This window comes from Enhydra lutris, unplaced genomic scaffold, assembly GCF_002288905.1.
Source record: "Enhydra lutris kenyoni isolate GAN:26980312 unplaced genomic scaffold, ASM228890v2 scaffoldscaffold24, whole genome shotgun sequence".
NCBI lineage: Eukaryota > Metazoa > Chordata > Mammalia > Carnivora > Mustelidae > Enhydra > Enhydra lutris.
In genome coordinates, this window is record NW_019154108.1 from 28,712,062 (window position 1) to 28,736,555 (window position 24,494).

The following is a 24,494-nucleotide window of genomic DNA, read 5'->3' on the forward strand; positions in this document are numbered from 1 at the left end:
ATTGATACTTTATTCCTTTTTATGGCTAAATAGTCGCTTATGGATGTACCATGTTCATCTGTTCACCAGTTGGTGGACATTTGAGGTATTTCTAACAAGGCACTTTTTTTTTTTTTTTAAGATTTTATTTTTTTTAATTTTGGGGGTGGGGAGGAGCAGAGGGAGAGGGACGAGCTTTTTTTTAAGATTTTATTTTTTTAATTTTGGGGGTGGGGAGGAGCAGAGGGAGAGGGACGAGCAGAGTTTGCACTGAGCACCAAGCCTGACGTGGGGGCCGATCTCAGGACCCTGAGATTATGACCTGAGCCAAACCAAGAGCCAGTTGCTTAGCTGACTAAGCCACCCAAGTGCCCCTAACAAGGTACTTTTTTTTTTTTTTAAGACTTTTTATTTATTGGAGAGAGAGAGACAGAGATAATGAGAGAGGACAGTAGCTGGGAGGAGAGGGAGAAACAGGCTACCCGCTGAGCAGGGAGCCTGATGTAGGACTCGATCCCAGGACTCTGGGATCATGACCTGAGCCAAAGGCAGTTGCTTAACCAACTGAGCCACCCACGTGCCCAATAAGGTACTTTTTTAAGGGCCACATTACTGTCTGATACTTAAGAAGTAATTTAAAAATCAACTTGGAGAAACATAGGATTAGGAAGGCAAAATTCCTTCCTATTCCTATTCCTATTTCCTAAAAGGAAAACACTGACATTTTCAGATTTTGTAAGTTAATTATGACTTGTAGTTATAGAGCAGAGCCTTACAGCTTTTTTGACCCTCTGTTGGAGCTGTTACTTTGAGGTAATGAAGTTGCAAGTGGTGGATCATCTCATGCCTGATTTTCGTAGCTAACTGGCCTCCTGGGTCACTGTGTCTGTTGAGTAGGTTCGGATGAGCTGGGGGCACATCATGCAGCTGATTCGTCCATGAGCATATATGTGTCTTATAGAACAACAGTAATCAAAAACTATTGCTGCTGCTGAGTACATTAAATGATCAAGGCACTGTCCTTGATGCTACAGGTTGTCCTTGGCCTTTATATGCAGTTCCTACTAAGGCAGCAGTAAACTGATGTGTTGTATCCTGTGAGGTAGTGAACAGCCTTTTGAAGTAAGAAAAGCACAGAGCTAGAGAGAAGGGAAGGCTGGAGGTGCTACCGGACATCAGGAGGCAAGCAGAACAAAGTGTCTCAGAGGTTCGGTGCTGAGACTGGTGGGTGGGTATCCAGGAAGAGAGTCTTCAGGCAGAAGGAGAACAAGTACAAAATCCCTGTGGTGAGAATGGGTTTGACCTGTTCTGAGAACAGCCCAGAGGCCATTGTGCCTTGGAGCACAATGATTGGAGGAGGGGACAGAGTGGGCCAGAGTCCAAACCTGCTTCATTATGGGAAATATCCAGGCTTTTGGTGCCCTATCCTACTGTTAAGGATAATGCTCTCTGATAACCTTAATCTATGACAGATAGTTGAGCCTAAAACCATTGTAATATACAGGTAAACTACCTTTCATCATTTCTCCTCTCCTACTTAGATATTTCCAATCATGTGTACTTTTTTAATGCTGACAGGGGAGACAGTGAAGGTTATTTTACAACAGGTACTGTTTTCCACTTAAGACGAGTGTTGGTTCGAGTGTGGTAGGATAGTACTTTCATACAGTAGTTGTAGGAGCACATGTTGCAGCTGCTTTCTCCAAAGTATTTGGCGGTGTCTTTTTTTTTTTTTTTTAAAGGTTTTGTTTATTTGAGAGAGAGTGAGCAAGTGAGGGAGAGTGAGAGCCAAGTGTGCAGGGGAAGGGGGGCAGAGGGAGAGGGAGAAGTAGACTTCTCACTGAGCAGGGAGTCCCATGCAGGGCTCGATCCTGGGACCCGAGGATCATGACCTGCGCTGAAGGCAGATGCTTAACCTACTGAGCCGCTCAGGTACACCTTTCTGGTGGTATCTAACAAAATTGAAAAATCTGTCACAAACCCTGTGCTTCAACAATTCTTTGTTTAGGTAATTTCTTCATATCTGTGTGTACAAGGAGACATGTACAATCCCTTGCTCCATACTTGATATTAGCCAGAACTTGTAAACCATCTAAATGCCACTCAGAGGAAATGAAGAAATTGGCTTACTTGATTGTGAAGGCTGGGAAGTCTGAAATCTGTAGTCAGGCAGGCAGGCTAGAAGCTTATACTGTGGTCCACAGGCAGAATGTCATCTTCCTCAGGGAAACCTTAGTTTTATTCTAAAGGCTTTTTGGCTGATTAAATGAAGCCTACCTAATGCTTAAAGTAAACTGGTCGTAGGGGCGCCTGGGTGGCTCAGTGGGTTAAGCCACTGCCTTCGGCTCAGGTCATGATCTCAGGGTCCTGGGATAGAGTTTGCACTGAGCACCAAGCCTGACGTGGGGGCCGATCTCAGGACCCTGAGATTATGACCTGAGCCAAACCAAGAGCCAGTTGCTTAGCTGACTAAGCCACCCAAGTGCCCCTAACAAGGTACTTTTTTTTTTTTTTAAGACTTTTTATTTATTGGAGAGAGAGAGACAGAGATAATGAGAGAGGACAGTAGCTGGGAGGAGAGGGAGAAACAGGCTACCCGCTGAGCAGGGAGCCTGATGTAGGACTCGATCCCAGGACTCTGGGATCATGACCTGAGCCAAAGGCAGTTGCTTAACCAACTGAGCCACCCACGTGCCCAATAAGGTACTTTTTTAAGGGCCACATTACTGTCTGATACTTAAGAAGTAATTTAAAAATCAACTTGGAGAAACATAGGATTAGGAAGGCAAAATTCCTTCCTATTCCTATTCCTATTTCCTAAAAGGAAAACACTGACATTTTCAGATTTTGTAAGTTAATTATGACTTGTAGTTATAGAGCAGAGCCTTACAGCTTTTTTGACCCTCTGTTGGAGCTGTTACTTTGAGGTAATGAAGTTGCAAGTGGTGGATCATCTCATGCCTGATTTTCGTAGCTAACTGGCCTCCTGGGTCACTGTGTCTGTTGAGTAGGTTCGGATGAGCTGGGGGCACATCATGCAGCTGATTCGTCCATGAGCATATATGTGTCTTATAGAACAACAGTAATCAAAAACTATTGCTGCTGCTGAGTACATTAAATGATCAAGGCACTGTCCTTGATGCTACAGGTTGTCCTTGGCCTTTATATGCAGTTCCTACTAAGGCAGCAGTAAACTGATGTGTTGTATCCTGTGAGGTAGTGAACAGCCTTTTGAAGTAAGAAAAGCACAGAGCTAGAGAGAAGGGAAGGCTGGAGGTGCTACCGGACATCAGGAGGCAAGCAGAACAAAGTGTCTCAGAGGTTCGGTGCTGAGACTGGTGGGTGGGTATCCAGGAAGAGAGTCTTCAGGCAGAAGGAGAACAAGTACAAAATCCCTGTGGTGAGAATGGGTTTGACCTGTTCTGAGAACAGCCCAGAGGCCATTGTGCCTTGGAGCACAATGATTGGAGGAGGGGACAGAGTGGGCCAGAGTCCAAACCTGCTTCATTATGGGAAATATCCAGGCTTTTGGTGCCCTATCCTACTGTTAAGGATAATGCTCTCTGATAACCTTAATCTATGACAGATAGTTGAGCCTAAAACCATTGTAATATACAGGTAAACTACCTTTCATCATTTCTCCTCTCCTACTTAGATATTTCCAATCATGTGTACTTTTTTAATGCTGACAGGGGAGACAGTGAAGGTTATTTTACAACAGGTACTGTTTTCCACTTAAGACGAGTGTTGGTTCGAGTGTGGTAGGATAGTACTTTCATACAGTAGTTGTAGGAGCACATGTTGCAGCTGCTTTCTCCAAAGTATTTGGCGGTGTCTTTTTTTTTTTTTTTTAAAGGTTTTGTTTATTTGAGAGAGAGTGAGCAAGTGAGGGAGAGTGAGAGCCAAGTGTGCAGGGGAAGGGGGGCAGAGGGAGAGGGAGAAGTAGACTTCTCACTGAGCAGGGAGTCCCATGCAGGGCTCGATCCTGGGACCCGAGGATCATGACCTGCGCTGAAGGCAGATGCTTAACCTACTGAGCCGCTCAGGTACACCTTTCTGGTGGTATCTAACAAAATTGAAAAATCTGTCACAAACCCTGTGCTTCAACAATTCTTTGTTTAGGTAATTTCTTCATATCTGTGTGTACAAGGAGACATGTACAATCCCTTGCTCCATACTTGATATTAGCCAGAACTTGTAAACCATCTAAATGCCACTCAGAGGAAATGAAGAAATTGGCTTACTTGATTGTGAAGGCTGGGAAGTCTGAAATCTGTAGTCAGGCAGGCAGGCTAGAAGCTTATACTGTGGTCCACAGGCAGAATGTCATCTTCCTCAGGGAAACCTTAGTTTTATTCTAAAGGCTTTTTGGCTGATTAAATGAAGCCTACCTAATGCTTAAAGTAAACTGGTCGTAGGGGCGCCTGGGTGGCTCAGTGGGTTAAGCCACTGCCTTCGGCTCAGGTCATGATCTCAGGGTCCTGGGATCGAGTCCCGCATCGGGCTCTCTGCTTGGCAGGGAGCCTGCTTCCCTCTCTCTGCCTGCCTCTCTGTCTACTTGTGATCTCTCTCTGTCAAATAAATAAATAAAATCTTTAAAAAAAAAAAAGTAAACTGGTTGTAGATGTTAACCACATCTGTAGTATTCCTTCACAGCAACGCCTAAGTTAGTATCTAATTGACTGGGTACCATACCCCTGTTGTGCAGACTCCTAACACTAGCCGTCACAATGGGGTACCATACGGAGGTTAATATATATGACTAGTCAATATATAACATTAATATAATAATTTATATGACTAGTCAATATATAACAAGGTGGACAGGTCTCAGGAACGTAACACTGAATTTAAAAAAATGTGGCTGAAATGTATTATGATACCATTTATTAAAATGTACAAAGGAAAATTATGTATCATTCATGACTAAATACATGTACATATAAAAGTATAAAATAGGAGTTAGAAAATGAACAGCTTCTTAATTGATGGCTCTCTAGGGAGAATCGATTGTGGTGGTTAGAGCATCGTGTGGTTTGGCAATGTCGTCCTGAAGTGTTGTAATTCCTTGATGCTGAAGGAAATCAATATGGTAGTATTGACCATTATTCCTATGAGGCCACAGGTAGTTGAGGAATCTTCTTTACTTTTTTTTTTTTTTTAAGGGAAATAGAAGAATGTCAAATATTCATTTGCTTGGGTAGAATTGGTCAATATTGTGCTGCCATTAGAAGATGTTATTCATAAAAAGCCAGGAGTACTATTACAAGAAATCATCTAAAAAGAAAATATTGTAGAGATTACCATAATTTCTCACACTAGAATAGTGCTCTGTCATACAAGCATTTTCAGTTCACTTGATCCAATAATCTAGTTCGAGGAATTGTATTGAGTCCTGAGGGGTGAGTGCAAAGGTTAGCAGGGAGGCTGCCTGGGCATGACCTGTGGGACCTGATTCAGCAAGATTTTTAAAGTTAGCATCTCAAAGCTTTGGTGTCTCATCCATAAAATGAAGATAATAATAATCATGTTGTTAGGATCTAATGAGACAGCCCATGTAAAACGCTAGGCATAGAGCCTGAAAAATAGTGGTACACCATAAACGTCAAATGTATCCCAGAGGGAGAAAAGGAATAAAATGTTCTCACTGAGTAAAAGAAATAACACTTTATATTTCCTTTGTATCCCACACTTTTCTAGAGGTTTTTGTATTCATGGTTTCTCTCATCCTGATGTGATACTTCAAGGTAGAATAGCCAGTATCATTTACTTTCATGGTACAGACAGGAAGTAAGGTATCTGGAGACATCTGTGGAAATGGAAATGTTCATCTGTTTGAAGAGTTGACTAATATTTTAGACTTTTGTCTTGGAATATCAATTATTACAGTTGATTCAGTGTGTACTGTCAAGTGCTTGGAAGAGCACATCAGTGTTCATAAATACTTATTATCTCATTGAATCTTTATACTCCTCATGAGATCCAAGTGATCATTATTTACATTTTATAGAGGAGAAGATTGAAGCTTAAAGAGGTGTTTATGTGATTTGCCCAGGGTTCCCCCCCACCCAGTTTTTTTCATCCCATGTTCCCCTGGCCCATTACTACTGGGATGGTGGGTTAAAAATGATAGATAATACAAATTGATAAATACTGCAAGTTGATAGCTAGTAACATAGATAGGTAATACAGATTGAAGGAGAACCAAAACACTGTTCACATTTGATTGATAAGCATTTTTGTGTTTTATACATTTGATGCTTGAATATTTCTTCTGTAACTTAATACTTCAAACCAAACGTCTCTGTTGTCTTGTTTTCCTTTACTTGGCTTGTGCTCGCCATTTGAGATGGGTATGAAGATTATAAAACTCTACTAGAGATTCTTAAATCACTTTTAAAAGCTTATTCCAATGTAAATATTACCCGCATTTTTCAAATGAGAAGTATCAAATAATTTGTCCTTGGTCTTATACAAAATTGAAAAAAGGAATGTAAAGAAACTAATTCTTAGAAATTTAAATTCAGTTCAGTTTAACTATCTGGCTAGTCATAATTGTATTAATTTATGCTTCATAGTCTATAGTTCCATACTGGTAAAGGTAATAATTTTTCAAGAATGAAAGAAAAAATATAAATGGTGAGGAAATTAAAGCCATCCTGAGATTGTATAATTATGTTTAAAATTATAATGTGTTGGTCTGCAGGAAGCAGAGGGAAAAGCATGAGATAAATGGACCAGCTAGAAATCTAGTAGAAAGTGCCTTCTAGGTTCTGAATGGTCTGTTCCTCAACATTTTATTTAGAACAGCTAATCGTTAATTTTCTAATCTTGCTGTTTGAGCTTCTCTCCCCCACCCCCACTGAGCTTTTATCCCAGAACCAACTCTTCTTCATATGAGGCTCAGCACAAGTAGTACAGTGATATCACCAGTTATTTTAGTTTAGACTACCATATTGCTCTCTGAATGGAAATGAAACTCATTCTGGTTGAAACTGATTAGGCAAATTATCCTCCTTGCCAGGCATTAACAGGTAAAATACATACTAAACTTTGTTACTGATTATAACAAAATAATGTTTCTTGGACCATTAATACCTTTTATAATTTATTTTGTTTTGTACTTTGTATCTTGAACCTTTTATTCTTAGTGCCAAACCTACATTAAAATGGATTTGTTCATTACTCCTGGTGATTTTCTCAAAATCCTAGGCTATATAAAAAATTTGGGTCTCGGGGCACCTGGGTGGCTCAGTGGGTTAAAGCCTCTGCCTTTAGCTCAGATCATGATCCCAGGGTCCTGGGATTGAGCCCCACGTCGGGCTCTCTGCTCCGCAGGGAGCCTGCTTCCTCCTCTCTCTCTCTCTCTGCCTGCCTCTCTGCCTACTTGTGATCTCTGTCTGTCAAATAAATAAATAAAATCTTTAAAAAAAAAAAATTGGGGTCTCAACAAGCCTTAACAAAGCATATGACCTTTGACCCAATAGCTGCCCTCTCCAAAAAAAAAAAAAAAAGAGAGAGACCCATTCAATTGACAAAGATAGCCGCTGCTACTTATAAAACTTTGCAGGTTGTGGAATACAAAGGCAGCACTGCTTTTTTGTTCCTGGGTTTAAAAATACATGTACTGGGACGCCTGGGTGGCTCAGTTGGTTAAGCGGCTGCCTTTGGCTCAGGTCATGATCCCAGCGTCTTGGGATCGAGTCCCACATCGGGCTCCTTGCTTGGTGGGGAAGCCTGCTTCTCCCTCTGCCTCTGCTTGCCATTCCATCTGCCTGTGTTCACTCTTTCGCTCTCTCGCTCTTTCTCTCAAACAAATAAATAAAATCTTTAAAAAAAAATCTTTAAAAAAAATACATGTACTTAAGCTAAAATTATTAGATTAATGGCAAGAACCAGGGTAGAAGTGGATTTTTCACTGTTCAAAGGGGCCAGAGTTCCTGGGGGAAAAATTTCCATAGCTAAACCTAAATAATAAGGAATTGAAGTATATGTTGAACTTTCAAGCTTAAAAACTTGTATTTTGGGGGCACCTGGGTGGCTCAGTGGGTTAAGCCTCTGCCTTCAGCTGAGGTCATGATCTCAGGGTCCTGAGATCAAGCTCCGCATCGGGTTCTCTGCTTAGCAGGGAACTTAGCCTGCTCCCCCCGCCCCCTGCCTGCCTCCCTGCCTACTTGTGATCTCTCCGTCAAATAAATAAATAAATAAAAATTTTAAAAGATTTTATTTATTTATTTGACAGATGGAGATCACAGAGAAGCAGGCAGAGAGAGAGGAGGAAGCAGGATCCCTGCTGAGCAGAGAGCCCGATGCGGGACCCTGGGATCATGACCTGAGCTGAAGACAGAGGCTTTAACCCACTGAGCCACCCAGGCGCCCCTAAATAAAATCTTTTAAAAAACAAACAAACAAACAAACAAAACAAAAAAAAAAACCTTGTATTTTTCTCTGAAGCTTATTGTAGTCCCAGGTCTTAGTAGTTAACTTGTTTTTCCCCAGTAGCCTCATTTGGATAGTGGTTTATGCTTGGTGTTAACTTTGGAAGTTCTCATTAATTGTTTTTCGTATTTTAAGATAAACTTACATGTAAGTATTTCAAGAATTATATCAAGAGACCAAATTATATTTTCCCCTTACTTGGGTAAGCTGAACTAGGAATAATCTTAAGAAAGAACACAGGTCTGGGCTTCTTTTTATGACTGCTTATATGGTAGTAGGGGGGTTAGCTCTGTGTCTGTTTCCTTTATTTTTATCCACTGAGACTCAGCATTAAAAAAGGTTAGTGTAAGAATTTTAAATGATTTTTTAAAAAGTTTTATCTTTTAATTAAAACTTAGGTTCTCAACATCCAGAGTTGGTCTCGTAAAATTATTATAAGAATTTTAAAAGAGATATTTGAAGAGTAGTTTTAACTTTTTATTAAAAAGTAATTATTTTCTAATGAAATTATTAGATTTTAAAAATTACTGGGGTGCCTAGGTGGCTCAGTAGGTTAAGCCTCTGCCTTCAGCTTGGGTTGTGATCTCAGGGTCCTGGGATCGAGCCCCACATTGGGCTCTCTGCTCAGCAGGGAGCCTTCTTCCCCCTCTCTCTGCCTGCCTCTCTGCCTACTTGTGATCTCTCTCTGTCAAATAAATAAATAAAATCTTAAATTACTGAAACTCTCATACATTACTGATGGGAATGTAAAATGGCACAAGCACTCAGGAAAATAGTTTGGCAGTTTCTTAAGAAAGTTGAACATACAACTACCATACGACGCAGCAGTTGAACTCCTAGATATTTATCCTAGAGATATGAATGCTTACGTTCACGAGGAAACCCCTGTGTGATTGTCCATGTCAGATGTATTTGCAATTGCAAAAGACTATAAACAACCCATATATTCAATGGGCAAATGTATAAATTGTGATACATTCATGCTGTGGAATACTACCAGCCAAAAAGGGAATAAACTATTGATAACACCCAGCAGCTTGGATGGCTCTTATGTGCACTGTGCTGAGTGAAAAAGCCAGTCTCAAAGGTCACATACTGTATGATTCCATTTATATAACATTCTCACAATGACAGAATTACAGTGATTGAGATCAGTGGTTGCCAAGGCTGTTGAGGAGGGTGTAGCTATAGAGGGAGATCATTGTGCTAATGCAATATTTCTATATCATAACTGTGGTGATGGTTGAACAAATCTGCACATGTGGTAAAATTTCATAGGAATAATGCACCCCCCTCCCCCAAATGAGTGATATAAAAACCGGTAAATACAAATAAAGTCTGTAGTTTAGCTAATAAGTGTTGTACCATTGTCAGTTTCCTGGTTTTGATACTGTACTATGGTTATATAAGTTACCATTAGGGGAAGCCTACCTGAGAATTCCGTGCAGTTTTTACAACTTCTTGTGAATGTTAAATGATTTCAAAATAGGCTTAAAAACAAAACAGGGGAATTGAGAAAGATTATAGAAATAGCAGCTGTGGCCACAGGTCCATGTGATCAGGTGTTGAGGCTTGCCATCTTACAGAGAGACTGGTAGGGGAGTCATCCTTGGCTTTGGGGTTTTATGGCTATTGGTTGTGAATGGGGCTCAGACACAGGGCTCTAATAACACAGGATTAATGGACTTCCAGTTGAACACAGCAGATTGACCATGAGGGTTTTTTTTTTTTTCTTTTTCTTCTAAGAATACATTAATTGAAAGCAGCAGAACTTTAAAAGGAAGGGAGGGGGGCGCCTGGGTGGCTCAGTGGGTTAAGCCGCTGCCTTCGGCTCAGATCATGATCTCAGAGTCCTGGGATCGAGCCCCGCATCGGGCTCTCTGCTCGGCAGGGAGCCTGCTTCCTCCTCTCTCTCTGCCTGCCTCTCTCCCTACTTGTGATCTCTCTGTCAAATAAATAAATAAAATCTTTTAAAAAAATTAAAAAAATAAATAAATAAAAGGAAGGGAGGGACCATAAACACATGCTGTAAAGGCTTGAAAAATCACTTAGCAGTTGACGAAAGGCCTAAGAAAATTTGGGGTGATGGAAAATGGACAGAGGAGTGCTATGTGCCTTGAGAAAACCTAAAGAATCTGCAGTGGGAGAACTGATGAGGGCGGAGCCATTCACCCGGAGGCTGAGGAGCAGCCCCACGGAAGGTGGGGATGGAGGGGATACCCAGGGCTGGAGTAGGAGTTACACAGGTTGGTTAAACTGCTAGTTTCCCTTTCCTACCCCAGTCACCAGTACTACCAGCAGCTCTCTCTGCGTGGCAGACTGGAGATTTAATCTTAGGATATATTGAATCAGAGGAGTTCTCCATGTGAAAACACCAGGAGGGAAGAAACCCTGGAGCAGAGAGCAGAGGAATTCAGTAAAAATCAGGCCACTAAACTGTGGAATTCCCAACCCACTCCCCCTTTGTGATGGGGAAAGCTGGCCACCTGGTGATTGCCTTTTCCCCTACCCTTAATAAAAAATGAGAAATTTCTCTGAAGAGACTCAGTAGACCCTGGTTACTGTCACAGGGTCAGTTTCTCTATAGGTGACTTGTCCATTCACTCCAAATGAAGCCTGCTAGTCAACAACCACCCTGTGTATAGACCCACACCCACAAGCTTCAAACCACCATTCTTTTTTTTTTTTTAAGATTTTTAAAGATTTTAAAGATTTTTAAAGATTTTATTTATTTATTTGACAGACAGATCACAAGTAGACAGAGAGGCAGGGAGAGAGAGAGGAGGAAGCAGGCTCCCTGATGAGCAGAGAGCCTGATGCGGGGCTCAATCCCAGGACCCTGGGATCATGACCTGAGCCGGAGGCAGAGGCTTTAACCCACTGAGCCACCTAGGTGCTCCTCTAGGGCTTTACTCTTAAATACAAACTGGTGATCACGTTTCATCAGATGTTTGATGAAAGTCTCCAACATAAAAGACAGATGGATACCAAACAATGAAAAGAAATAATCAGGAGATAACATGGGGAACTGGAAGAAAATAACAAAAATATTACTTTCAGTTGATTCAAATTAGAGACAAAATTACATTCACAAAACGAGAATGCGATGCTTTTAAAAAGGAATAACGGGGGTGCCTAGTTGACTTGGTTAAGTGTCCAACTCTGGTTGACTTGGTTAAGCATCCAGCTCTGGGTTTCAGCTCAGGTCATGATCTCATGGGTAATGGGATTGAGCCCTGCACTAGGCTCTGCACTCAGTGAGGGAGTCTGCTTGAAGTTTCTTTACTTCTGCCCCTCCCCCTGCTCTCATGCTCACTCACTTGTGCTCTATCTCTCAGATAAATCCTGAAGAGAAACGGGAAGAGGGGTGCAGGAGGATAACTAAAGTCTCTGAAAGAGCCCTAGTGGGGACTCAGCTCAAGATTCTGTCTCTCCTCCCTCTGCCCCTCCCTGCTCTTGGGTACACTCCCTCCCTCCCTCTCTCCAAAATAAATAAATCTTTAAAAATAAAATAACATAATAAAAGAGTTTAGAATGTGAAGTTGTTATCTTTCAGAAATGTGGAAAACCAGAGAAAAAAAGGTAAAATGATTAGAGAAGAAATCAGGATATGTAAAATACTCATCAGAATTTCAGAAAGTTGGGAGAGATAGGAAACAAAATAGGAACATTTTTCAGACCTAAAGGATGTAATTTTGTATATGGAAGGGGTGAATCAAGTGCCCAGTAAAATAAAAGAAAAAAGTCCCACACTGAGGTAGACCATTACGTAGTACACAGAGCTTCCAGAAATAAGCATTCCCCTACCAAAGTTCTATACAAAGGAAGAAGAAATGACAGCTGACTTATCAGTAGCAAAACCGGATGTTAAAAATAGTGGAGCAGGGGTGCCTGGGTGGCTCAGTGGGTTAAGCCGCTGCCTTCGGCTCAGGTCATGATCTCAGGGTCCTGGGATCGAGTCCCGCATTGGGCTCTCTGCTCAGCAGGGAGCCTGCTTCTCTCTCTCTCTCTCTCTCTCTCTCTCTCTTTCTCTCTGCCTGCCTCTCTGTCTACTTGTGATCTCTGTCTGTCAAATAAATAAATAAAATCTTTAAAAAAAATAGTGGAGCAATATCTTTAAAATTCTAAGGGAGAATCCACTTGAGCTCTGTAATACTCTACCCAGCAAAATATCAATCAAATGTCAAGGTAAAGATAATTTCAGACACATGGGGACTCAAACGTACCTCTTAGGCATCATTTCTTAGGTTGCTCTTGGAAAATGATCTCCAGCAAATAGGAATAAATGAAGAAAGAGGAAGGTGTGGAGTCCAGTTAATGAAAGCTCTAACACAGGGGATCAGAAAGGGACGTGCAAGGGTAACAGCATGGCAGGGACAGTCAGGCCAGACTGAGCAAGAGGATGGAGAGTCCTTGGAGGAAGTTCTGGGAGAAAATGGAAGATTAGCTGACAACTTTGTGCATTTGAAAAATACTGATAGACTTCTGTTAGATGTGATAGAGCATGTGGAAAAATTTAAGGTGGATTCATGGAAAACTAAGCTGGGAGGAGGGGGAATGAGATGATTGTTAATCCCAAGAGAAAGAGAGACTGTATCAAGAAAGGAAACATAATCCTTAGTATATTCCTTGCATTGTATGACGGGTATTTACAAAGTCCTAATAAACACTATCGACCTACTAGGAAATTGCCATTTAATTATATAGGAAGGATTGAAGTAGGGAAAGTGGGGTGGTTTGGAGAGCAGAGCCCTCATGTATTGTAGTAGAAAGCCAGTGGTTATTTTCCAGAATTGAAAAATCAAGAATATTATCCCAAACTATGGAAATAAATACAAGAATAACAGCTTAGTTGAAAGTGCTCTTGGGCGTAAGTTCAGGTTTGAGGGATTGTTTTTCATGATAAGCCTTTATCACTGTTTGATAAAATAAAGGTTATTCTCTCTCTACTGATTTATAAAGGAGAACCTTTTATCCAGCAGAGCATGTATATCAAGTATCTGCCTCTTTGAATGTTGGGTATTTTTCATTCTTTTTATTGCTTGGTCCTCTACAAATAGGGTTCACATTTTGAGGGGGAGAGTAAGGAGACTTGAATGGTCTGTCTGGAATGATTAATACTGTGAAGCTCATTATTCGTAGGTGGAATATATTTGTAGATACATGTGTTCTGAGTCAAGAAGTCAGAGCCCCATAGGAATGACCTATTGTCTCTACTTCGATTTAGGATATTTTAAATTTAGGTCAACAGTCTAAATAATTGCCTGTCTCAGTAGTTACCATAGCATTTGTTTCTGTGTTTATGACTTTCTGTTGCTACAGGAGTGACACTTTTAAAAATGAAAACCATAACATTTGCATGCCATGACATCATGAAATCCATGGTAGGGAAACCATGCCTTCCCATCTACTGTGTGCGTAGGACCTACCACTTGACGACACTACATGAGTACTTAGTGAATAAACAAGAGCTCTTAGAAATTTCTGTTCAATTGATAACCAAGACATTGCTCATATAATTAAGTTCCAATCATGTGCACCTGTTGTTAACCCTAGCCTGACAACCATTAACCTACTTAAACCCCAAAGGGAGCATCAGCTTCTGGCCCCATAGCCCCTGTGGGGTATACTTTGTAGGTATGCGTATCTGCCACTTGCTCCACTTAACAGTAGGTTCTAGGCAGCCCTTGGGCAATAGAAAACTAGTAGGGTTACACATGCCTTGTTGGTGCAAGGACCCTGTTCCATCCGTAAGGAAGTATGTGCTCTCTGTTATTTGAAATAAGTGTTCATGGCTTTGTAGACTATACTGGCAAGCATACATAGGTATCCCAGGTTATGTAGTGACAAAATCTAAAAATTATTTGATTTACTGTTTGCTTACTTTATTAGTTTGTTTGTTTTGTTTATTTGTCAGAATGTTATGGAACAGTTCAATCCTGGGCTACGAAATTTAATAAACCTAGGAAAAAATTATGAAAAAGCTGTTAATGGTAAGTCTCTTTTCTAAATTTATAAATATAGTGGACATATAAAAACCATTCAGTAAATATTTTACTTAATTATTTTGATGTGCTTAATAGTGGATTTTTTAAAGATCTTTAAGTTGGTTGAAATTATTTAATTCTATGGAAGTTTGCAATGATAGGATATTAGTGTATTTGAAATGAATAAATGGAATCACAGACTGTTAAAAGTGATACATTTAATGATCAAATCATGGTTATTGATGTGACTCAGTATTTTATGTCATTGCCGTCAATATGTTTTCCACTGTGCAAAACAAATTCTTTGTGAATTAATAACATATGAAATGTGTATTTAAAATATTTGTTAGTATCTTGTAGCAAAGGAATTGTTCTCTTTATAAAGAAGAATTTCTTGCCTTTGGGTCTATAACTTTTGATAGTGATATGAGCAAATTTTTAGTCTGAATGGAAAAACATTTAAATTAAAGGTTGAACTTAGATCTCATTTCAAGATGAGTGTTTTCTGTAAAATGAATTCAAGCATTTGCTTTTGTCTCTCTGTGTGAACCAGACTTGTTCACTAGTTTCAACACTTTTTTTTTTTTTGAGAAAGCTGACCTGTACCTATACATGCATTTCCCTACTAAAAGGTGAATGTTATCAATGATCACCTTAAAAACTTGAGATGCCAAATCACCAAATTCTAACACAGTCAAAACAATTCTCCTTATGTAATAAGGGTCACCCCCAAAATGTTCAGTTTCACCCTATACCACACTAAGACCACCAAGTAATGTAAGTAGAAAATTTAGTTTTTAACAGTTTTAGATTTGAAAACTTCAGATCAGGTTATTTGTCTTTTATGTATAGCTTGTTTCTCCCTTTTACCTTGGCCCACCTTTGGCTGCTCCCTCTTGAGATTTTGAGAATAAACCCATGAACTTACACACCCTCAGCATAAGCATGCCCCAGGAAAAGGGGGGTATGGTAGCTAGCCTTTGGATGACAGGTGTCCAGTTGTCATAGTCATGGAAAAATAAAGTGCTTATTTACTTTCTTCTGCATCTCTGTGCTGTTTGCCAGACATTTGCAGCGCTCGGAAATCCTCCCTCATCTCCCAAGCAGTATCAGTGACTTCTGTAGGTAACCCTCACCCCTTCAAAGAGCAGGAAGAAGACTTGTTTTAGAATTCTTGCACAGCTGACTCTTCCTTGATGACTGCTTAGTCACAAGACCACAGAGTCATTGCCTTAGATGCCCATGTGAAGGAAATCACTATGACCCCCAGTGATTTGTTTGTTTGTTTCTGGCACTTGCTACCTCTCTGAGGCAGAGTTTTATAAAGTGACTCAATGACCTGCCAGCAGCTTAGTCTCTTGCTAACAAGGCTTCTCCCTAAAGGGACTATTCTGAACTTTTAAAGTATTTCCAGGTTTTTTTGCAGGCCATCTGTGTTTGACTGAAGCCATTGAGAAATCAAGAAGAATTTGTAAAGTCCTTGGTAAGAATTTGTAGCACAGTTTAGGATGCCAGATTGCATTTGACACTTGGCTCATAAATCAGGACAACATGCGAAGCTAACAAAGAGCATGGAAAGAGCAGCATCACAGGAATTTGAGTCGTGAAGGCTGGTGGGGAACGGAGCAGGCGGGGGGCCTTGTAGGAGCTGTGCTAATTGACGGATGTTAGGTTTCAGGCAGAAAAGACAGCACCCAAGCCAAGATCTGAGACCCACACTGGCATGGGTGGGAAGCTGTTGGGGAATAGTAAAATACAAGGTGGAGTAGGGTCAGGTTATTAATGCATTTGAATGCAGCGTTAATTACCTATTGTCACCTTATCAAGGATCCCTAAACTTGGTGGCCAAAGACAATAATTTATTATTTCTCGAGGTCCTGTAAAGACAGTGCAGTTCTCTAGCCCCCAGGGGCTCAACCCTGCAGCTGCAGTCAGCCAGGGCTCTGGGCTCCTTCCCTCCCTCCCTCCTGGGGACACAGCAGGCTGTTGCAAGAGTCCAGACCTCTTTGGGAGTTAGGCTTGCTGGCATCCCATTGGCCAAGGCAAGTCAGATGACCAAGCCACCCATCGATGTATAGGCAACTACAAAGGTTGGGAATTCTGGGAGGTGTGGTTTATTGAAGACCATTACTATACAAATCTACCATGAACTCTATGACGTATGGGCTTACACTTTGGGCAGTGGAGGCCATTACAAGTTTTTGAGCAGAATTGTAGCCTAATGAAATCATATCTTAAGGGAAAATTATCTGGTAGAAGTATATAGATTAGATTGGTAAATTAGTTGGTCAACCACTAAAATAGAACAAATGTGCTTTGTTTCCTTAAAACAATAAGTGATAGAATCTCTTAAACTCTCTTATTCACAAAGTGGGGATGGCAAAATTATGAGAATATTGTTTGATTCTTTATTAAGTTCTGGATAAATTATATAGTTTTTTAAAGTTAGCTCTACTTTATGTAAAAGCAAGGATATTTTGCCATTCTGAAGTTAGGGGTTTGTTTGTTTGTTTGTTTGTTTTTTTAAGATTTTATTTATTTAGGGGCACCTGGGTGGCTTTCAGCTTTCAGCTGGGGTCATGATCCCGGTGTCCTGGAATCAAGCCCCGCATCGGGCTCTCTGCTCAGTGGGACGCCTGCTTCCCCCTCTCTCTCTGCCTACTTGTGATCTCTGTCTGTCAAATAAATAAATAAGATCTTAAAAAAAAAAAAGACTTTATTTATTTATTTGACAGAGATCATAAGTAGGCAGAGAGGCAGGCAGAGAGAGAGGAGGAAGCAGGCTCCCTGCCAAGCAGAGAGCCCTATGCGGGGCTCCATCCCAGGACCCAGGGATCATGACCTGAGCCAAAGGCAGAGGTTTAACCCACTGAGCCACCCGGGCGCCCTCTGCCATTCTGAAGTTAGTTTTAAACATAAGTCATCAGTTAATGAAAAATTTCAAAATAACGTGTGAATGCAAACCAAAAATTTTGTTTCTTTGTTGTGTAAACCTTCATGCCATTCTTCCACTGCTTTTCAGCTTTATCTGTATCTTAAAATATAAAATCTTCATTCTAAAATATTGCATGTATTAGCTTGACAGTTTATTGGATACCAACCTTGTTTTTAGGTGGAGTCCTCTCTTTTTCCATTCTAGCTGAGATCAGAGAGTCAGAAAGCACTATAATTTAGAACTGAGGTTATCTTAGCTGGAATTTAATGCACTCCCTCTGATTTGCCACTGACCTTGGGCATGTCCCAGCATATTTCCATTCCACTCTCCTTCATGAAACAGGGTGATAATACCTCTGACCAACATCTTCATATTCTTGGGTAGATGAACTTAGGTAATGGCATGGAAAGTCCACATAAATGCTACTTGTTATTCTTTTTTTGCAATTATACTTTAAGGTTATTCTCAAACTTATGAAATAACTGTATAATAGAGCATTACAGTTGTTAAACTTGTACACATAGAGTAAAAAATATAACTTTTATAACTTTTTAACTCAACAAGAAATGCTAAAATGGATGAATTTACCATGAAAATACTACTTTTTTGGCTAGTAATATCTTCAGCTGGACTTGTACATAATTTGTTCTGTAACTCCCGCTTTTAGACTTGAAATGCCTTTTTAATTCACCATTTTAAAACAATACCCATTATAAAATTGGGGCAAAGCCATTGGAATGGCCTCTGGTTTTCTTCACAGTAAAAGGAAAGGAATCTTAGAGATTCCTAAGGGCTCTTTTAGCTCCAAAATTCTGTTTTCTTCAAAGTTAGTCTTTGAAGTAAATTCTCTTCAAAATCACTCTAAATAGGCTAGGTCTTATTGAAAAGCCTGGTTGTTGTAAAGTGAAAGAAGGAATCCGTATTAATAACTTTCATTTGTTTGTTCAGTGCTCATGCTATTAAGACATTTTCTTGATGACCGTCCTTTGTTTCAGAAAGGATAGCTACCTTTATAAGTAAGGTAGAATTCAAGCCCAGGTCTCTCTTGCCCCAATTCCCCTCCCCAAAGCAAAAGAAAAGGAAAAGAAAAATCAAAAACAGATTTTTGTACCTTAAAATTTAGTCATCAGAATCAATTTGAAAGGAGAGATACTATTTTAAGATGATTAGAATCCGGTTTCTACAGCAGTGAAAGTTTCCCTTGTCTCTGACAAAAAGGTGGTGGGGGGAGGATAGAACCTTCAGTTACTTTTCAGGTTATTCTGTTGTTTCTAGAATGATAATGTATTTCAAATATCATAGATTTTTTTCCCTGACAACAAATGTATTATTGGTTGTGGCTCAGAATACCTTTTTCTTTCTTTATTTTTTTATTTTTTATTTTTTATTTTTTGAGATTTTATTTATTTATTTGACACAGAACAAGCACGAGAGAGGGAGAGAGACACAGAGACAGAGAGCAAGCACAAGTAGGGGGAATGGCAGGCAGGGGAGAAGCAGGCTCCCCAGTGAGCAAGGAGCCTGATATGGGGCTCGATCCCAGGACCCTGGGATCATGACGTGAGCCGAAGGCAGAGGCTTAATGACCGAGCCACCCAGATAAAAGCCATTGAAAGACCAGGTTCCTGGGGCATCCCATACAAATGTTCTTCTAACTAATAATGTTGCAGACCTGTAGAGCTGTAGAATAACTAGCTGAGGAAAGATTTCTTGCTGGAGTGGATGTGTTTGCAGCCCTAATTTGATGTTGAAAACACATCCACTCTGGAACTGGCATCGTGATGAAGGCAGGATCTTTTCTGGACTTCCAGAGCCTGCTGTTAAGGTTCCCCAGGTCTGGTCTAAGGTGAGGATCCTATAGGGTTTTCCACTGAGTGGGGGCCTCTGGAAGTGCAATGGAGGGACCTCTGCCCCTGGCACAGCTATTAAGCACCAGTCCTGCCTTCTGAAAGCCATCCTTGGCACAGCCCAAACCTTTCTGCAGCCTGGAGGAACTGAGAGGTATTTGGAACCAAACCTCCACGGCACTGCCTCTTTCCTTTGTCTAAGTGATGATTTTTTTGTGTTACCTTCTTTGTCTAGCTATGATCCTTGCGGGAAAAGCCTACTATGATGGAGTGGCCAAGATTGGTGAGATTTCCACCGGGTCCCCTGTGTCGACAGAGCTGGATGAGCTGACCATCCATTATATACAAACACAAGTTAAGCTGGTTCCAGGACCTTTCCTCCTGTGAGCCCTTGTAAGAACATACGAAGTGGCCCAAATCCAGAATAGTAAGAAGAGCTAGCCCAGTACTCCAGTGTGTTCACTTCTAGGATGATTGAGTTTGCTGGTCTGTCGAAAGTGGAGGCTTAGTTAGAGGGCAGGCCAAGGCCAGCGGCTGGCTTCCCTGTTCCCTAGGAATTGGGCATCTGCCTCTAGACTTAGGGCCCTAGCCCTTCCCCTCGGATCCCTAGAGCATGAAGCCCAGGGAGCTTTGAACTACATTCTTAAGGAGATGGGCATGGTAGGCCTCCTGACTGTGGCAGGAGTGTTTCCAGCGACTCACCTAGCACAAAGTCAGACTCCTTTACATCCTGCTTTTGGCTCTCACTGCTTCCACAGTTGCTCTCAGTTGTGATTTTGCCGGTTTTGCTGGTGTGAATTAATCTCCCGTGCACACTCGGAGGGCTGCCATACCCTTAGCACCTCCAGCCACCAAGGGAATCTCGGTTTCTGTTTACAGAGTCCGTTCACTGTGCCCTCTCCTAAAGGTGGAAAAGTCGCTGTTTTTCCTTTTCTAATAGCCCCACACCTAACCATCATTTTTAAATCTTAAATAAAGAATGAATGTTTTATTTTAAATGAATATGTTTTATTTTACAAGAGGTAAGATTTCTGGCTTCAAAATGTTTGCCATAATTTGAAATGTTCAGAACCAGAGGAAAATATTGATAAAGTGTGTGTATGTAAAGAAAAGTGTTTCTCCAATAAAAAAGCAGAAAGGGAAGCTGGGGGTAGGGGTGGGGGTTGTAGGGCACATATACATTTAGGATTCAGATAATTCACATCATTTCTATGTAAAGTGCCTTAAGGGTTTTCAAGATTGCTTGGAGAGCTCTTACCTGGCCCGTAAAAGTGGAGGAACAGATTGAAGGTGTGATAACAGGGTTGGGGTTGGGGGCTGGGCTGCAGGATGTGAAGTGGAACTGGGGGTCAGGAACATTCTTTGACAACTTCGGTTCTTGAAGAGTTTGTAAAGAGTCTTGAACCCTAAGTCTGAAGTGATGTCATGGGATGAATAAGTCCACACTTCTCTATTTAATAGACTAGAATAGTTACATGCAGAAATTTTTCTTTCTGACTCGTGTTCTTTTGGTGCCATCACTTGTGCATGTTCTGGCAAGGTATGGACTCTAGAAACTCTGTCCTCATCAGAGCCCTTTTAATAAAATACACACTGCTTTGTGTAGACAGAAGCAGGTAGTAAAACTTACTGGGATGCTGGAGACGATTAGAGGTTTCCAAAAATAGGATTAAATTGAAAAGAAACATCCTATTTGTGTCAGGGGCCATGGGAAAATGTATGACCCCTACATTAAACCATATGGTGCTCTGATTCACCGTCACTCAGTGTGCCTTTTTTTTTTTAAGATTTTATTTATTTATTTGACAGACAGAGATCACAAGTAGGCAGAGAGGCAGGCAGAGAGAGAGAGGAGGAAGCAGGCTCCCGGCTGATCAGAGAGCCCGATGTGGGGCTCGATCCCAGGACCCTGGGACCATGACCCAAGCCAAAGGCAAAGGCTTTAACCCACTGAGCCACCCAGGCGCCCCATCAGTGTGCCTTTTTAATGTTTTATGGTTCTTGCCACTGTTTAAGATTTCTGTTTCACACCTTTTTTCAGCTGTGAATTCATAATGTTGAATCAGCTATTTCCACAGCAACCATGCTGTTGCAAACACAGGCTGAAAACTTCAGTTTCAACGAGGAAACTATGTTGCAGTGACAAAATTTCTTTCATGTGGATATGCGTTCTGTTTGGAGGGAGTGGAAATAACTTCTGTGTTTTATTTTTGTTTCAAGTTGTCTTTTTGCTTATAGTCACCATGTAGTCTAGTTAGTAATTTTCTGCTCACCTGCAGCAATTTTACAATAAAGTGCTGCCCTAGCAAGCTTTGCTTCTGGAGGCCCAGTGTTTAATTTGTTTTCCCGTGCCTGGTTTTTTATTTTGTTTAAACTGTAGGCTAAAATACTACTGTATGTCTGTTTAAATTCCGTGTATGAAAGACTAATCAGATTTCATAGATGAAAGAGACCTAAGGTAGATTCTGTTTCTCTCATTTTTCAAGAAGGTTTTATTGTCTAATTATTGACTTTTGGTGTTGATATTCATAACTTTATTATGAAACATTGTAAATCCCATCTGATAAGACTGAAGGGTCATTTCATTGTGAAGATCACTAATCAATTCAAAATTTTCATTCCTGAAGAGTATTGTCTCTGAAAAACCTTTGTGTCTGCCCCCCCATCCCCAACAAATCCTAGTTTTAAAATTTTCAGTTAAAAATTTTGCTTAGGAAGGAACTGAAAGGGATGCTGAAGAATTCTTATCCTTTCTAAAACTGAGATTACAGGAGTAGTTTTCATTTTAATATTGAATTCAAATATTTTTTTAATGCTGCTGTAGGACAACCTTTCTGATTTTATATACTTTTTTACATGAAATTTTTAAAAAAAAATTTATTTATGTATTCGACAGAGAGATCACAAGCAGGTAGGGCAGCAGGCAGAGAGAGGGGGAGAAGCTGGCTCCCCGCTGAGCAGAGAGCCTAATGTGGGGCTCGATCCCAGGACCCTGAGATCACCTGAGCCAAAGGCAGAGGCTTAACCCACTGAGCCACCTGGGCGCCCCTACATGGAATTTCTGTTATATTCTGATACTTTTGTACTTTGGGAGGTGGAAGTAAATATCCTCTAGGTAAAATATTGACCTAATTCATAGAAATTTGGTGTGAGGATTCTACTTGGAAAACCTGACCAAGTGTATTATGAGTGTGAATTAGGAACTGAGCATTTTAGTCTCTTTTCTCACTTTGTTGGGGGAGGGTGGGAAAGGAGCTAAAAGCTGGAGGAAAAAGGTGATTCACCTTTTGCTTATTTTATACTTGTCATTTGGATTGGCATCTATTAAGACAGAGCTGTAGCCATGCCATTTCTGATTCCTGGCTATGGGTGTTTTCATTTAGATATCCCTCTTAACACAACAGCTCACCAAATGCTTTGTGAATAATTTTAAGATGCTTTTGCCTAAAAGTAACAAGTACCCAATTAGTAGTGGCTTAGGCATAAAGGATGTTCATTAACCCACATGAGAAGGCCAGGGGTAACAAATTCCTAGTTGGGTAATGATTACTAAGAGCTTAGGTCCCTTCTCTCTTCCTTCTCATCCTCAAGTCTAACTCATGGGGCCAAGATGGCTGCCATTGCTAGTCTTAAGCATCACATCCTCTCTCTTCCCATTGTATCCAAAAGCAGGAAGGGGAATTTCTTCTCAGTTGTGCCCTTTACAAAGGAGGAAACCTTTCTCTGGCAGCCCCAGCATATACATCCTCTCATGTCTCATGACCCTGCAGCCAGAGAGCATTCTTCAGCATTGTTAGCCAAAGAATACATCTGAGGGGGAGAGGACATAGCTTTTAGGAGGACAGATATCAAAGGTCTTGTTTTAGCAATTTTCAGTGAAAGGGAAGGACTTAAACAAATGTCCTTACTTTAGCTGTGCCTCAGACTGCATAGTGCTTCTGGCATTCTGTGTCTCTGAGTGGGATTATGTTTTTCTCCCACATGGAGTGTGGTTTCACTAGCATGTATATACTTCAGACATTACAATTGTTGCTTTTCCTGGACACTTGCTTTTTCTCCTGAAAACCATAGCCATCTTTTGCAGTCTGTTCCTTTTTGGGAAGTGGGACTCCAAGCAGAGGAAGAGTTAGGGATTTTGGGGGTAGTTTCTGTTTTTCTGCCCTTTTGTTTTTCTTTTCAGCCTTTGGGTGACTTGTAATCATGAACTCTGAGGTGCATTTTCTCCGCCTCTGCTACTTTACTTTCTTTCCTCCTCTCTTCTTCCTCTCTGTTCATGTGTCTGTGTGATCTCACAGCCTCGTTTCATTTTTAAAAACTGGGGGGCCGGGGGCGCCTGGGTGGCTCAGTGGGTTAAAGCCTCTGCCTGCGGCTCAGGTCATGATCTCAGGGTCCTGGGATTGAGCCCCGCGTCAGGCTCTCTGCTCAGCAGGGAACCTGTTTCCTCCTCTCTCTCTCTCTCTCTCTCTCTGCCTGCCTCTCTGCCTACTTGTGATCTCTCTTTCTGTCAAATAAATAAATAAAATCTTAAAAAACAAAACAAAAAAAACTGGGAGACCAGAGGAAAAAAAGTCACCTGTAATTTTACCACTTTAACACAAGTACTTTGTCACCACTATATTCTTTTCCAGTCTTTTCTTCCCTTGAGGATGCTCATATACAGCGTGTCTCACAGCAGACGTCGGGTGCTCGGTCTGCCAGGCATATGGCGCAGCACCCAATGGGTGTCATTTCACCTCATCCGCCCAACAGCCCTGAGTTGGGTGTAGGCACTTTGACTATCTCTGACTTCATAGGTGAGACCTGGAAGGGAAGGGTGTGCCTTAGATCACACAGTTGATAATAGGTGGTTCAACCTTAGAATCTGAGTTCCTCTCTTTGCACTATACCATACTTCACTGAGGCAAAGGGAAAAAGAGCCAGCCAGCCTAGAAGGGGCCATTAAAGAGAAAGAACATGGGAACCCCATGATGGGGACCTTTTCGAGAGGGAGATGAGCAGGAAGCAGAGGGTCAGAGTGTCAGTGGCCAAAGAGGCCACAGAGAGGCTGGCAGCTGTGGTGATGAGACCTCACTGGTCCCCTGGGAAAGGGTGATGATTTCACTAGGGTGCCGACCATAAATGCCAGGTGTTATGTTACAGGGTTAGGAAGGATGGAAATTACAGAGAAGTTTTATATGTATGTAAAATGTGTGTTAGATAATATAGCATATATGGCGCTTACAGGGACTGCTTGACTTTTGCACTTGTACTGCTGTGCTTCATACAGAAACTCAAATCTCATTAAGTGCCTGCCTGCTGTGTGTCGTG

The 24,494-nt window shown here is 41.1% G+C and overlaps 1 protein-coding gene across 1 annotated transcript in view; it reads left to right on the forward strand.

Moving 5' to 3' along the window:
* LOC111150699 overlaps positions 1 to 24,494 on the forward strand; it is a 79,531-nt gene that overhangs the window by 26,849 nt on the left and 28,188 nt on the right. Inside the window, 2 exon segments of the mRNA XM_022508243.1 lie at positions 14,336 to 14,411; positions 19,423 to 19,507. Coding sequence (XP_022363951.1) covers positions 14,336 to 14,411; positions 19,423 to 19,507 — 161 coding nt within the window.